This window comes from Polypterus senegalus, chromosome 6 (genome assembly GCF_016835505.1).
Source record: "Polypterus senegalus isolate Bchr_013 chromosome 6, ASM1683550v1, whole genome shotgun sequence".
NCBI classification, from domain to species: domain Eukaryota; kingdom Metazoa; phylum Chordata; class Cladistia; order Polypteriformes; family Polypteridae; genus Polypterus; species Polypterus senegalus.
This window is the reverse complement of record NC_053159.1, coordinates 87,412,735-87,426,699: the sequence shown is the minus strand read 5'-3', so window position 1 is coordinate 87,426,699 and position 13,965 is coordinate 87,412,735. Positions and strand designations below refer to the sequence as shown.

At 38.6% G+C, this 13,965-nt stretch overlaps 1 protein-coding gene across 1 annotated transcript in view; it reads left to right on the top strand.

The window, feature by feature from the left end:
* Positions 1 to 13,965, top strand: part of LOC120531252 (contactin-associated protein-like 5) — a 558,720-nt gene that overhangs the window by 444,502 nt on the left and 100,253 nt on the right. Inside the window, exon 13 of the mRNA XM_039756501.1 lies at positions 1,819 to 2,019. Within this exon, the coding sequence (XP_039612435.1) occupies positions 1,819 to 2,019 (201 nt within the window). The remainder of the gene's footprint in view (positions 1 to 1,818; positions 2,020 to 13,965) is intronic.

Below are 13,965 nucleotides of genomic sequence, written 5' to 3'. Positions count from 1 at the left end.
CAACGACAGTAAGTGCTTTTATCTGAATACACCTTAAAATGATCACTACGTAATGGTAAGAAATTACTTCATGTGAGAAATAATCAACCTAAATAGTACAAACCTATTCTAAACTTTGTGCCATACCATCAGGAACAGGAACAATGCCATCTCAACACATTGCCATATCCAGCTAAAGAAGCCAACAGATGATATATTTATAGCAATAAAAAATTTACATAAGAAGGTAAGGAGTTTTACAATTTAGAGGAGACCAGCAGGTTCATTTGGTTAACTAATACCTAAGTTGTCCCAATATCTCATCATATACTTTTTAAAATTTAAGGTTTCTGCTTCAGACTAAGTGACTTGGTAGTTTGTTCTAGATTCCCATAATGTCTGGATTTCAGCCTTAAATACATTTACCTTTAATTTCTACCTGTGTCCTTAAATACTTGCTGTACTGTTTCGTTTTTGGCTGTTGGGTTTCTTTACGGATGTATTTGAGAATTTTGAAGACACGTATAATGTCACACATAGCTTCTTCTACTTAAGACTAAAGAGGTTTAACTAAGACTAAGGCATGCCCTTTAGTCCCAGAATGCACTTGGCTGACCAGGGAAGAATAAGAGTTTTGGATGGATTGACTTGATGCTTCATTAATTCAAAAATGTGGACAATGGTGAATCAAATTATAGAGTGAAGTTAGACAGTGCTTCAGAGTTATCTGTTCTAGAAAAAAGGAACATTTTAAGAGCTTCTGTGTCACAGCAAATAAATTTATGTTATGAGAGAGAGGATCTGGGCCAATGTCCATTAAGTGTAGTTTGTAAAGAATGAAATAATGTCTGTGCACATTTAAAAAGAGCAAAGTGTTGGTTAGGATTCCTAAAGGAATATATCATTTTTAAGATGATGTTAACCATCAGAGAGGTGAACACAGGGTGAGAACAGAAGACCACTGAGTAATGAAAAGAAGGGGTTTTTAAGAGAACCTATTAGGCAAAGAGTTGAGAATGGATATTGACACAATAAGAGGGGAGGAGGAACTAAGAATAGAGAAAACAGGGTGGGTGGGAGTCTGACCCCATAGCTTCACAGTGTTGAGCAAGTTGCATATTAGGAAGGAATATCAAAGCAAAGCTAAAGTTTTTATCATAAGAAATAATCTTACCCTTGTAAGACTTGTTTTGTCAGGCAATACTTCACTTGACACTTGAAGTGTTCAGTTTCCGATATAAAAAATAACTAAAATTTGTTAAAAGGATCCATAGCAGTAAATTTAAGTAAAAATTAAAATAAATTTCAAGTGTAGAATGTATTAATTTATTTACTGTTCCCATTTGGTGATGAACACTACTGGGAAGTGATCATGTGAATGTCACTGAAGTAGATAGATAGATAGATAGATAGATAGATAGATAGATAGATAGATAGATAGATAGATAGATAGATAGATAGATAGATAGATAGATAGATAGATAGATAACTTTTTTTATCCCTAGGGGAAAATTTGGCCATGTCATTACAAGGTGTGGTGTGTCACAAGGGATGATTTGGTCTAGAATTTAAAAATAACACAGACACCTGCTGTAACTGTGTATATGTATAAATATTTATCGAAAATGAGTAAGAGTTATTACCGTTATTTTGATTCAAGTTAACTTTTGGAATTATCATGGCATATGCTTTCAATTATACATTTTAGCTGTACACGAAACACATTTGTGTGTGTTTATCACCTAAAACCTTGACGAAATGTTAAGTAATTTTTGCATCTAGCATAAATTCAAATTCGCAAAGGTCTTTTAAAAGAATTTATGTTTTTTTCTCTTGTAGAAGACAAAGTCTGGACTGTAATGAATCACCACAACATGGCATTTACCAGAGTTCAGGGATCCAACCCAGAGAGGCCGTATACCATGCAGTTTAACTACAGTACAAGTCGGGAGCAGCTACAGGCTGTGGTGTCAGCAGCTGAACACTGTGAACAGGAGATCATGTACCGCTGCTGGAAATCCCGTCTGCTTAATACACAAGGTAAGAGTGTTAAGGCTTGGTGTATGTTAGCTACCATTGCCTAAAAGTTAATAGTCTGCTAAAAGCTTGTAAGCATGTTTTTAAGATAAAATGAATAAGAAAACATACAGTATATTCAGATGTGATATTTTCAGTTAAATCAAGTTATTTAGAAATATATTTGAAGAAGTATTTTTGTTTTTATTTGTATAAATAGAAAAGACACTATACACAGTTCAGTGATCATACTGCATGTTATTCATAAAGCAATCGATTGGCTCCTTCTCTGGTTTTAAACCAAGATAATGGTCATATTATCTCTTGTGTATATTCTATGCCATTAAAAGCACAGAAGTACCATTCATTTTGGGGCTTCTGGCAACTCTGCAGTTGGTATGCAATGTTATCTACCAGACAATTCACTGATCGGTAAACTGTGAGGTACCTGGTTCAGTTCCCTGTATTACTCGACAGTGATCCAAACATAAAAAAACACATATGTACAATAATTTCTCTAAATATATGCACATGTAAAACACTTTGAAATGTTTGTTCACTATATAAGAAAAATAATGTTTGCTTTGAAGTTGAGGGTACATTGGCTAATATGGTTATCTCACAGTTTCAGAGTCTTGTGTTTCAATCTAACTCTCTGTGTGAATGAATCTAACATATTGTAGCAACCTCTGCATCACGTTCGAAAAGAAGAAAAAAAGCAGATGGACGAAGTAAAGCTCACAAAACAGTTTACTTGAACAGTAAAGAAGGAAAAAAAACAGGGTTGTAACATGAAAAAAATTAACATTGTCTTTGATGAACTATTTACAGTCTCCTATATCTCTCGCATATCTTTGGTCCTGTGAGTCACCGTTACAGAAAAGCAAAAACAGAAAAAGAAAAATGCAGACTTTCTTAACCCTACAACACAACCTTCTAGCCCTTTCTCCAATGAACCTCTCAACCCCCCCTCCTGTCCCGGGTAAACCCCATGTGACAATCAAACCCCCACTGTGCTGTACTCCGCCCTCCCTCAATCGGACCCAACAGTCACTCCACAAGGCCTTCAACCTGGCTGAGACATTACAATATCTTCAGATAACTAAACACTTACAGTACTGCCTGGTTTTGGATCTGGAGGAAAAGGCAATATAACCTTGTAAAGATTAGAGTAATGTTAACAGTCTACATCATGGAGTCCAGTTTTAAAAGAAAAAACATGTTACGTCTCAGTTTTTCTTTTTCTGTATATCTTGTGCTACTCTAAAAGCTAAATTACACCTTGGAATATCTATCTATCTATCTATCTATCTATCTATCTATCTATCTATCTATCTATCTATCTATCTATCTATCTCTATAACTTTAAGAATATTTTCATTAAATGACAAGGTCCAATATAAGCTGTCTAATAATGGGCCCAATTACAAATCAATTAATTATTTATCTTGAACCAGGGTACCACATTCCATCAAAAAGTACTATCATCTGCAATATAGAAAAATATTTGAACAAGTAAAAGCCAGAGCAAGATTCTGTATGCATGCTTTTACTGACTGCATTTCTGCTGACTTCTTTGCCTATTAGATACCGTTCTGACATCTCTGTCAAGTGCACACGCCTGTGCCTGATTGTTTCTAGCACATTAAAGCTAATTGCTGATTTTTTGTGAACATTACAAAACACAAGCAACAAAGGGATGAACTAATCTTGAACTTTGTCTGATTTTTAAACAGAGTTAGATGCTATCTTTATAATGATCTTTTGCATCAGGATGCTTGTTACTTGTGCAGTTTCTGCTTTATGGTTTTGTGTGTGTGTTTGTTTTGGTTTTGTTTTTTTTTTTTATTGCCAACTGGGAGTATCCTGTTTCAGGTAGGAGCTCGTTTCTGATGTCCATAAAAGTTAGTTGAGCTTGCAAAATGGCCCATAGGGTTGCAGTTTTAGCTGCCTTTTGCAAGCTAGCAATCGGGGTTGACAGGAATTACACCACTAGCAGTTTTCTTGCTTCATTTCCCTATCACAATTTTTTTTTGGAACACTTGGCAAGCATATCTTGTGCTTCTGGCAAACAATTTTTTTAGTATGTCAATGAGTCCCAACATTGTTCGTGTCCGCTGAAGTATGTGGAAGCCCCAATAGTTAGTAGGCTGTGTACCCGACTGACTCCCAGGCACATCAATATGCTCCTATTTCTAAACAAAAATTCATTATAGTCTTGCAAAGTGACAGTTTTTGATATGTTTTCATGTAACATTGAAACAATAATAATACATACATAATATTCAGTTTTAAAGTGTTGATTCTGCAATGTATGCAAAATTTGCATCCTTATTGGTCTAACTGGTCTAACAAAGAATCTTCTACCTGTTAAATAAGACTGTAACCAATTTAAGACACTGACCCCATTGACTAAGGCGATTTATAAGAATACTGTGATCTATGGTGTCAAATGCTTCACTCAATATGTGGCCTCTGCCCATATTAACCTGCAAGTCATTTAATATTTTAACCAATGCAGTCTTAGTACTATGATTTGTTCTAAGACCTGAAAAATGTTTATTTTTTTAGACTTTTACTTAAAAAGAAAGTAAAGGCAGAAAATAGAAATTGGTCTAAAGCTGTCAAAGACAACAGAGGAGTCTCGATTATTTTTATTGAGCAGTCCTGGAGGTCCCCAGTGGCTGCAGGATTTCATTCTAACTCCTTTTTTTTTGATTAGTGCACTGTTTTTGCTGCTAATTAACTTCTTTCAAATTAATTGTAATTGACTTGTTTTTTTTAAGATTTGTTTCCCTGAATTTCTTCATCGTTCCTCTGAATTGTTTTATTTCTTTCCTTAAATGGCACCCAAACAGAAATGAAAAGTGAAGTGAGTGAGCCAACAGAAGACCAACTAAGTTAGAGCCTCGAACTGCAACCAATTTCTCTCTAACCGATTCCGCAGATTCTTGTTGTTTGTTAAACTCGTTCTTTAATTCCATGGGTGGTTGCTGCTCTCATTGTTCAATACCATACATTTATGAAATTGTGGATTTTCTCTTTTCTAAGAGCACTGTTAAAATGTTTTGGGGACTTGAGCAGAGCAGCATTCCTGAGACCTTCACCTTTCTTTATTTTCAGATACTGTATGATGGACACCAGTTGTTTTGGTTCATTTTGTATCTCATTATTGTTTGGCTGCTAATTAAGGAAAAAGAAACAATTAAGGGGTCTGTGTCTTCAAGAGCAAGTCAACTAAAATTAATTCAAAAGAAGTTAATTAGGAGCAAAAACAGGTCACTAATTAAGAAAAGGGTTAGAATGAAAACCTGCCACTGCTGTGGTCCTCCAGGATCAGAGTTGGGGACTCCTGGTTAAGACAATCTGGGTTTGTCTAATGACTCTGTCTAGTACACTATCAATAAACATAATGGAGATATTTACTTTGAAAAAGTCTGTTAGGAGTGGGACTGTTTCAAGTTCAAGCACTTTATAGTCATTGTGTAACACAGTGAAAGGCAACCTTTTACGAGTTTGGGCGCACTAAGTCCAAAAATTTTCTTTCGCGGCGCACCTGAGGGACTGCCCATAAATAAAGTCGTGATGACACAATCTATGGACAATCGCCAATAAAAACAGTTCATTTTACAAGTTTGAAAGACATTTTATTAATAAAGGAATCAAAGGATAAATCTTAAATTTAGTTAATGTGAACGTTGAGATTGTTTTTCAGCACATATGAGATTGATGCGAGGGTCAATTTTCGAAAGACAGATGCGCCTTTCCTTGTCGATCATTTGAAGTCTCTCACGTTTCTTAGACTTCATTTCCATATCCGTACAGTGAGCGAGATCTTCTAACAACAAGACTTTTTAAGTCTCGCGGGATGTGTTTTTGACACTGCTGGTGTTGATATTATGATGAATGGCGAACCGTGAAAATTTTAACTTGCATTCAAAATAAATACATTTGTTTATTCAACAATCTGATTAACCGTTATCTGTTTTTCCAACATAAAATATTTTTTTAAAACATTATCTTTTTAATCAACCAAAAGTTCAAAAACACTAGCAATTTAAAATATTTTACAAAAGTTTTCGCGGCGCCCCTAGAAAATTCCATGGCGCGCACCGGTTGCCCGAGAATGGTGTAACACGATGAAATTACTTTTTGTGACAGCCCCAAGGTGCATTTAAAGACAAGTCAAATAATTCCAAATATTACAGTGTTAAGTGATCAAGTAATCAAAGCAATTTTTGCTCAAAATACAGCAGCATAAATTGCTAATGCACCTAGTAATGATTAGTACATTACATATTATATATTGTATTACATTAGTACATTACACATTTCCAATATAGCTTATTGCACATGTTCAATTAAAAATGATCTCAGACTGAGGAGATTCAGAGTTCAGAAAGTTTATGGCAGATGGGAAAAAGCTATTTTTTAACCTGTTTGTGCATACGCGGATTGACCCAAAGTGTCTGCCTGACGGGAGGAGCTCAAACAAAGAATTTCCAGGATGAGTTGTCATGTCCTTGAGAATGTTTTTGGCCCTTCTCACACAGCGAGTCTTATACAAGAGTTCGTGTGATGGCAGTTCAGTCCCAATAATGGCCTCTGCTGTTTTTATGAAACTTCTTTAGCAGCCTTGGTGTAGCTGTTATAGCAGGCAATCATGCAGTTAGTTAAGATGCTTTCTATTGTGCATCTATAGAAATTAACCAGCAGCTTCTGGGGGAGGTCAGCTCTCCATAGCTTCCTGAGAAAATAGAGGTGTTGTTGTGCTTTGCCTATTATAGCCAAGTTGTTGTCAGCCCAGGACTGGTGACTCTTAGAAACTTAAAGCTGGAAACTCTCTCCACAGCACCTGCATTGATTGTTATCGGACTGTGATTGGTCTTTTTAGTGGTCCTAAAGTCCTGAATAACTTCTTTGGTCTTTTTAGCATTTAAGACCAGGTTGTTGGCGTTGCACCATGCTGTCAGATTCTGAACCTCTTCCCTATATGCAGCTTCATTGTTGTCTATTACAAGCCCAATGACAGTCGTATCATCCACAAATTTAACAATAATGTTTGATTGGTGGATGGGTTGACAGTCATGGGTGAAGAATGCATAGAGAAGTGGACATAGTACACATCCTTGCGGGAAACCAGTGATCAGGGTAAGGGTGGAGGATGTGTGTTTGCCCATCCTGACAGACTGGGGATGGTTGATGAGAAAATCCAGTAGCCAGTTGCATATGGACGGAGCAAGTCCTAGTGCATAGAGTTTTTTGATCAACTGGTTAGGTATGATGGTATTAAATGCAGAGCTGTAGTAAATGAAATGTAACCTAACATAGATGTTGGGCATTTGCAGGTGTGAGATGTCAGCACGTAGAGCCACACAGATGGCTTCCTCAGTTGATCTGTTTGACCGATAGGCAAACTGGTGTTAGTCTAGATCAGCTGGAATGGAGGCTTTGATGTGGGTGATTACCAATCGTTCAAAGTACTTTGCGATGACGGGGTGAGAGTGACTAGTCGATAGTCATTAAGACAGGTTATCCTTGGTGTTTTGGGAACAGGTACAATGGCTGTGGATTTTCAGGCACAAGGTGACTATACCTGAGGAGAGAGAGGGGTTGAATATTTGTGTAAATACCTCCTCACATCAGGACCTGCTGCCTTCCTTGTATTGATGTTTTCGAGTGCCCGCTGGACATCATGTATGTGTACGATCAAAGGCTGTGAGTCTCCGGTCAGCTCAGAGCTGACTGGAGGCTGGTTATTGTCCTTGTCAAACTGTGCAAATAAACTGTTAAGTTCCTCTGCTAGGTTGGTATTGCTATTGGCCAGTGTGCATTGTACTTCATTTTTCTTTTTGCACTCCGTGATTAATCGGATGCCTTGCCACATCCGCTGTGAGTCTGAGTTACTGTCAAAGTGCTCCTCAGTCCGTTGTTTGTACATTAGTTTAGCAGACTTGGTGCCCTTCTTGAGGTTAGCTCTGGCAGTTCTATAGGCTGAGGTGTCTCCTAATTTAAAGGCTTTATCCCTTTCCCTGAGCAGCTGTTTGACTTCACTATTCATCCATGGTTTCTCATTTGGGTAGACCATAATCCTTTTGTTGACAGTGACATTGTCCACACAGTAATTAATATATGACAGCACAGATGAAGTATATGTCTCTAAGTCTGTCTGATGAAAAAATATATTCCAGTCTGTTTGTTCAAAGTCTTGCTAATTGGATTAGTACTGCTGATAATGGCTTTGCGCACTCAAACAAGAAACAAAGAGAGATGATCAGACTGGCCGAGGTGGGGGCATGGAACGACCTTATAGGCATCTTTTATGTTTGCATAGACGTGGTCTAAGGTGTTTTCCTCTCTGGTTTTACAATGTACATGCTGATAAAATCTGGGGAATACATCTTTAAAATTTACTTGATTAAAATTCATAGCAATGATAAAAACTGCATCAGGGTGCGAATTCTGTTGTTTACTGATAACGTCAAACAATTTTTCAAGCGCTGACTTAACATTAGCTTGAGGAGGTATGTATACTGCCGTAATAATAACGACGGCATGTTCTCTCAGTAGGTAAAGCAGTCACAAGTGAAGGGTTTTAGTTGAGTAATTATTTTACAGACTTCAATACACCTATTTCAGTGAAGGAATTTAACTGCAAAGAAAACATGCTGAGGTTCAACAGGATTAACTCTGGAGGAATAATTTATGTGTTTAAAAAATGTGGCAAAAACCTCACAAGTTTTGCTAGAAGTGTGTATGGGGCATTTGATCAACTGATCTAAGTTTAGAAGACAATCAATAGTTGAAAATAAAATTATTGGATTTCCTGAGTAATCATTTATAATTTTGTAGAAATAGGGTTGTCTTTTATGACAGATTACTTTGTTGTAGTAGCTGTTGGTTCATCTAAAAAAGACTCCAAAATGAGTCCAAGAGCTCATAAAAAGGTAAAGTATTTCAGAAAAAAATTTAAACAAACTGTAATTTTTTACAATAAGAGGCTGTTTTAACCACCTGATCCTACATGGAAAGACTGAGTAGCTTCTTGGGATAGCTAGCTCCTATTTAACACCAAATCAACGCCATGAGATTAGGAGAGAACATTAGGACATTAGAACAATCTAGATGAGAACAGGCCATTCAGCCCAACAAAGCTCGCCAGTCCTATCCACTTGTTTCCTCCAAGAAAACATCAAGTCGAGTTTTGAAAGTCCCTAACGTCTTACTGTCTACCACACTACTTGATAGCTTATTCCAAGTGTCTATCGTTCTTTGTGTAAAGAAAAACTTCCTAATGTTTGTCTGAAATTTACCCTTAACAAGTTTCCAACTGTGTCCCCGTGTTCTTGATGAACTCATTTTAAAATAACAGTCTCGATCTACTGTACTAATTCCCTTCATAATTTTAAACACTTCAATCATGTCACCTCCTAATCTTCTTTTGCTTAAACTGTAAAGGCTCAGCTCTTTTAATCTTTCTCATAATTCAACCCTTGTAGCCCTGGAATCAGCCTAGTCGCTCTTCTCTGGACCTTTTCTAGTGCTGCTATGTCCTTTTCATAGCATGGAGACCGAAACTGCACACAGTACTCAAGATGAGGCCTCACCAGTGCATTATAAAGGTTGAGCAGAACCTCCTTGGACTTGTGCTCCACACATCGTGCTATATAACGTAACATAGGTTAGCAGCATGAGCTGATACAAGCACATTATCGCACCCACCACATGACAAACCAACTCAGGATCCCATATTAGGACCCGAGTGTACCACACTAGTTCAGATTGAGTGGAACAGAGTGAGAGTTTTTTACGGTGGCTTGAGTGCCAATTCTGCCACCAACCCACAGGTTTTACCCTGTAAGTTGGAGGGCCTACTTGCAGGGCTTGATTCAGATTAACATCATACCCCGGACAGAGGAATTGCAGGTTAAAGGCCTTGCTCAAGGGCCCAATGAAGTAAAGTCACTTTTTGCGTGTAGATCCCTACCCTCAGAGCCACCACTCCACCATTGACATACTCCTATGGTCCATTATGAGGTGGCAAACATTGAAATAAACCAATACCAGAACTAAATTTTGATCAGCTACATTTCTGGCAAGCCTTAAGACTGTACATAATATCTCAATAAATATTTAACAACCAAAAATGCCTAGAAATTAATTTGTTTGGTTGTAGAGATACCTGGATGCCCAGAAATGAAAGAATTTTGACTGTAAAACAGAAGATCATATCACGTATATATTTATTTCTTTACAAAAAATAAATCCCCAGGAACTTTTGCTTCAGGGTCGGTATCATCTTGAGTAGCTAAAGGTAACCATTAATATTTCAATGGAATATACTGAGTAAGAATACCAACCAGGAAATAAAAAGACAAAAGGCACAGGCAGAGACATAGGTCAGAATACCAAAAGTGGTCAGAGAATTGTTTGTTTGTTTAAGCCCAAAACAGCATACAGGAATCTTTCTTTTAACAACAAAAGGACTTTAGTGCATACATTGTCACGTTGGTTGGGCCTCTTTGGGGCTGGCCAGTGAAGGTCCCGGCCTACTTTTTGAGCTTGTGTTGGAAGTCACACACATCATTTTGCCATGGTCCTGTCTCTGTATCACAACATAGACACATGTGACATTATCACTTTGCTATATGTGACATCACTGTGTTAAAGTTATATAAAACAGTGTTGCTCACCTTCTAGCCTCAGATCTTTAACATCTTTGAGAAATGTGGTCTTTATTTTGCATAAAAATAACTTTTTTCCTTTACTTTTATTCAAACTATTTATATGTACACATTTAAATTAAACTTGGTTTCAATAAAGCAAACATTTTGTTTGAAGAGGTTCTTAGTTTAATTACTTAATTAACTACAAGCACCTCAGCCCAAATAAAATACTTACTGTAGATGGAGCGCACGATAAGGCCACAGGTTTATCCTTTCCTAAGATATTAATGAAGACCTGAAGGGCTGTAGAGCTTAAAATGCTGATTCATTTTTTTTGTATCTTAAACGTTTTTTGGGAATTAGCCAATATTATGTGCATCATTAACTCTTTCAGGGCTGATGTCGACTTTTGTCAAAATTCAGGAGGACAGGATGGTAATCAGCTGTAAACTGCAACAGAACTCACCCTTATGTTTTAGTTCGACTCTCTTTGCTAGAAGGAAAGTTACATAGCTTTGTTGATTGAACCTCGATTCGCTACGTATGCGTCAGTAAAGAAGAGCAAACAACCTCTAAAATGGCACCGACATCTAGCAATAGAGACCAAAGCAAATGCCCAAGAAAAATTATTACATGGACGTTTTACGTAATTTCGTTGAACAGGACCTGGACTCCAAGTTTGATGCAAGTGATCTGGAGATGGAGATCAAAAAACGAAAGTGATGTACCAGCATCATCTAATCGGTCTCCAGGTGATTGTGGTGCTGAACACTTTCGTGTGGCTGCTGTGCCTACAACAGCATTTGCCTGGGAGGACCACCAATTATCATGACAAGAGGTACAAACCATTGCGTCACACTGCCACCGCCACTGGCACTCACCTGCTGTGCAAAGACAGCCAGGCAGTTGGCTCTCAGTGCATTCCTGCTGACCATCGAGGTGCCCCCACGCAACCACTGCCACCAGAGATGGCGAACATGCGCCAACAGCAGCCACAGCACACAGCAACAGACTTTTTATTATTGACTTATGTGTGAAACCATTGCTTTGTGTGCTTTTCAGAAAACTGAGTTTTTTGGAAAAAATATTCAACCCTCAAAGAGTTAAAAGCTCCTTTTTTATTTTATGTCAACAGAGCCCTGTGATGAGGGTTTGGCTCCACCCTCCCATCGCTATTCGGGAGCCCTTGAACCCAACACCGTCGAGAGATATAACCGAGGTGAGCTAGACAGTGAGACAACATTTGAGCAAGGGGATGGTTCAAAAAGGTGCACAGTGCTTTTATTTAAAAGATCAAAACAAACAAAGTGTCCATAAAGTGCAGCGATTCCAAGTTCATTAAATAAATAAATAATCCAATAAAAAAATGTGGAGGTTAAAACCAATAAATAGAAAAAAACAATCCTTTAAAAACGAGGTTAAAACATTCCTCAGGAAGCAGTCTTTAAAAACAACAACAAGCCCGGTGCTTCTTCTGTGCTAGCGTCTCACCTGCTTCTCCCAGTTGGGCTTTGCAGCAGGCGAGACACTCTCTTCAGCTGCCCCTTTTTGTATCACGCGCGAGACTGGAGACCTCCCGATCCCTGGCTTCGGTCTGGCACTCATCCCAGCCTCGAGACTTGGTCCAATCCAATGGCCAGGACGCTCACGTTGGATACTCCCCGACCAAGCCTTGCGACTCCCGCTGCCTTTCCGGCCTTCTGCAGCCAGTGGCCTCTCCCTGGTCACTCCTGGTACCTGCTCACTCAGCAGGAGCAACTTCCAACTCTAACGCCTGGGTGTCGGCCTAACTGCCGCTGCCCACAAGCGCTCATTCGCTCGCCCACACATTCCTTGTCTCTCGCTCTCTCTCAATGACTTGCTTCCTCTCTCTCTGTAACCTTCGTCCTTTTCGTTTCATTTTCATCGACCTTTTTTCCAACTGACTCGCGCTTCTTTTAAACAGCGAGGGGCCATAGCAGCTGCAGCACATTAGCCACGGGAACAATCACGGATGTGGGCAGTTCCTCACCTGTGCACTTGGTGAGAAACGCCCACACTGCAGATTGCCCTGTGGCTTGCTATGGCCACCACGCCCCCTCATGAAGCCGCCTCGAGCGGTGATTATCTATTTAAAAAGAAACGGCCTTTGCTCAGCGAGCTGTGGACCCATAACACCACATTCCACCCCCCATAAGACTCCAGGTGCACAGGAAGGCTCCACGCCACTGCCAACCCAGTGAGTGAGCAGGTAGCGGGAGTGACCAGGGAAAGGCGACTGGCCACAGAAGGCCAGAAAGGCAGCCTGAGTCGCGATGCTTGGTCGGGGAGTATCCAACGTGAGCGTCCTGGCCGTTGGATTGGACCAAGTCTCGAGGCTGGGATGAGTGCCAGACTAAAGCCAGGGATCGGGAGGTCTCCAGTCTCGTGTGAATGGATGTAGGAGAAAAGGGCAGCTGCAGAGAGCGTCTTGCCTGCTGCTAAGCCCAAGCTGGAGAAGCAGGTGAGACGCTAACCCGAAAAGAAGTACCGAGCTTGGCATTGTCGTTTGTTGAAAAGACTGCTTCCTGCAAGAAACATTTTAACCTCTGCTTTTTAAAGGACTGTTTGTTTTTTTGTATATTTTTAACCTCCACATTGTCTTTTATTGGATTGTTTATTGAAAAGAATTTTGAAGCACTGCACTATTTATTGAACACTGTTTTTGTTGACTATTATTAATAAAAGCACTATGCACCTTTTTGCACATTTATGCCATCCCCTTGCTCAATTGTTTATTGCCTCAACTGTCTAGCTCATTGGTGACATTATCAACGGTGTTGGGTTCAAGAGTTTCTGAACAGTGGTGGGAGCATGGAGATGAATCCACATCGTCACAAGCCCTAAAATACCAGGATTTTGTGTATATAAAAGTAACAGCTTTTCTTTATAGATATTTTTTTAATTAAACAAAATGTTAGTTCACACCAAAAAGCCATAGTTTACTGTGAAAGCTCTTCCACACAACAATAGATGTGGGTATCTGCGTTTAAAATGTAATGAAAATCCTTTAAACAATAGATCATCTGGGCTTAGTTTTTAATCTAAACAAAAATCAAGAATTAAATCTATACTTTTTAACAAGAATACAAATCTAAAAAATGAACAGAACAGTTAAAAATAACAACATTTAAAGTTCACTTCCATACAAAGAATTTAGCTCAAAGTGCCTTACAAGATATCAAAGAAATAGTTATATGAAAAAGAAAACAAGACAAAATTAAATAAGAATAATAATGAATAAATAGCATACAAAACAAAACAAAAAGTTTCTAAAAGATTGTCC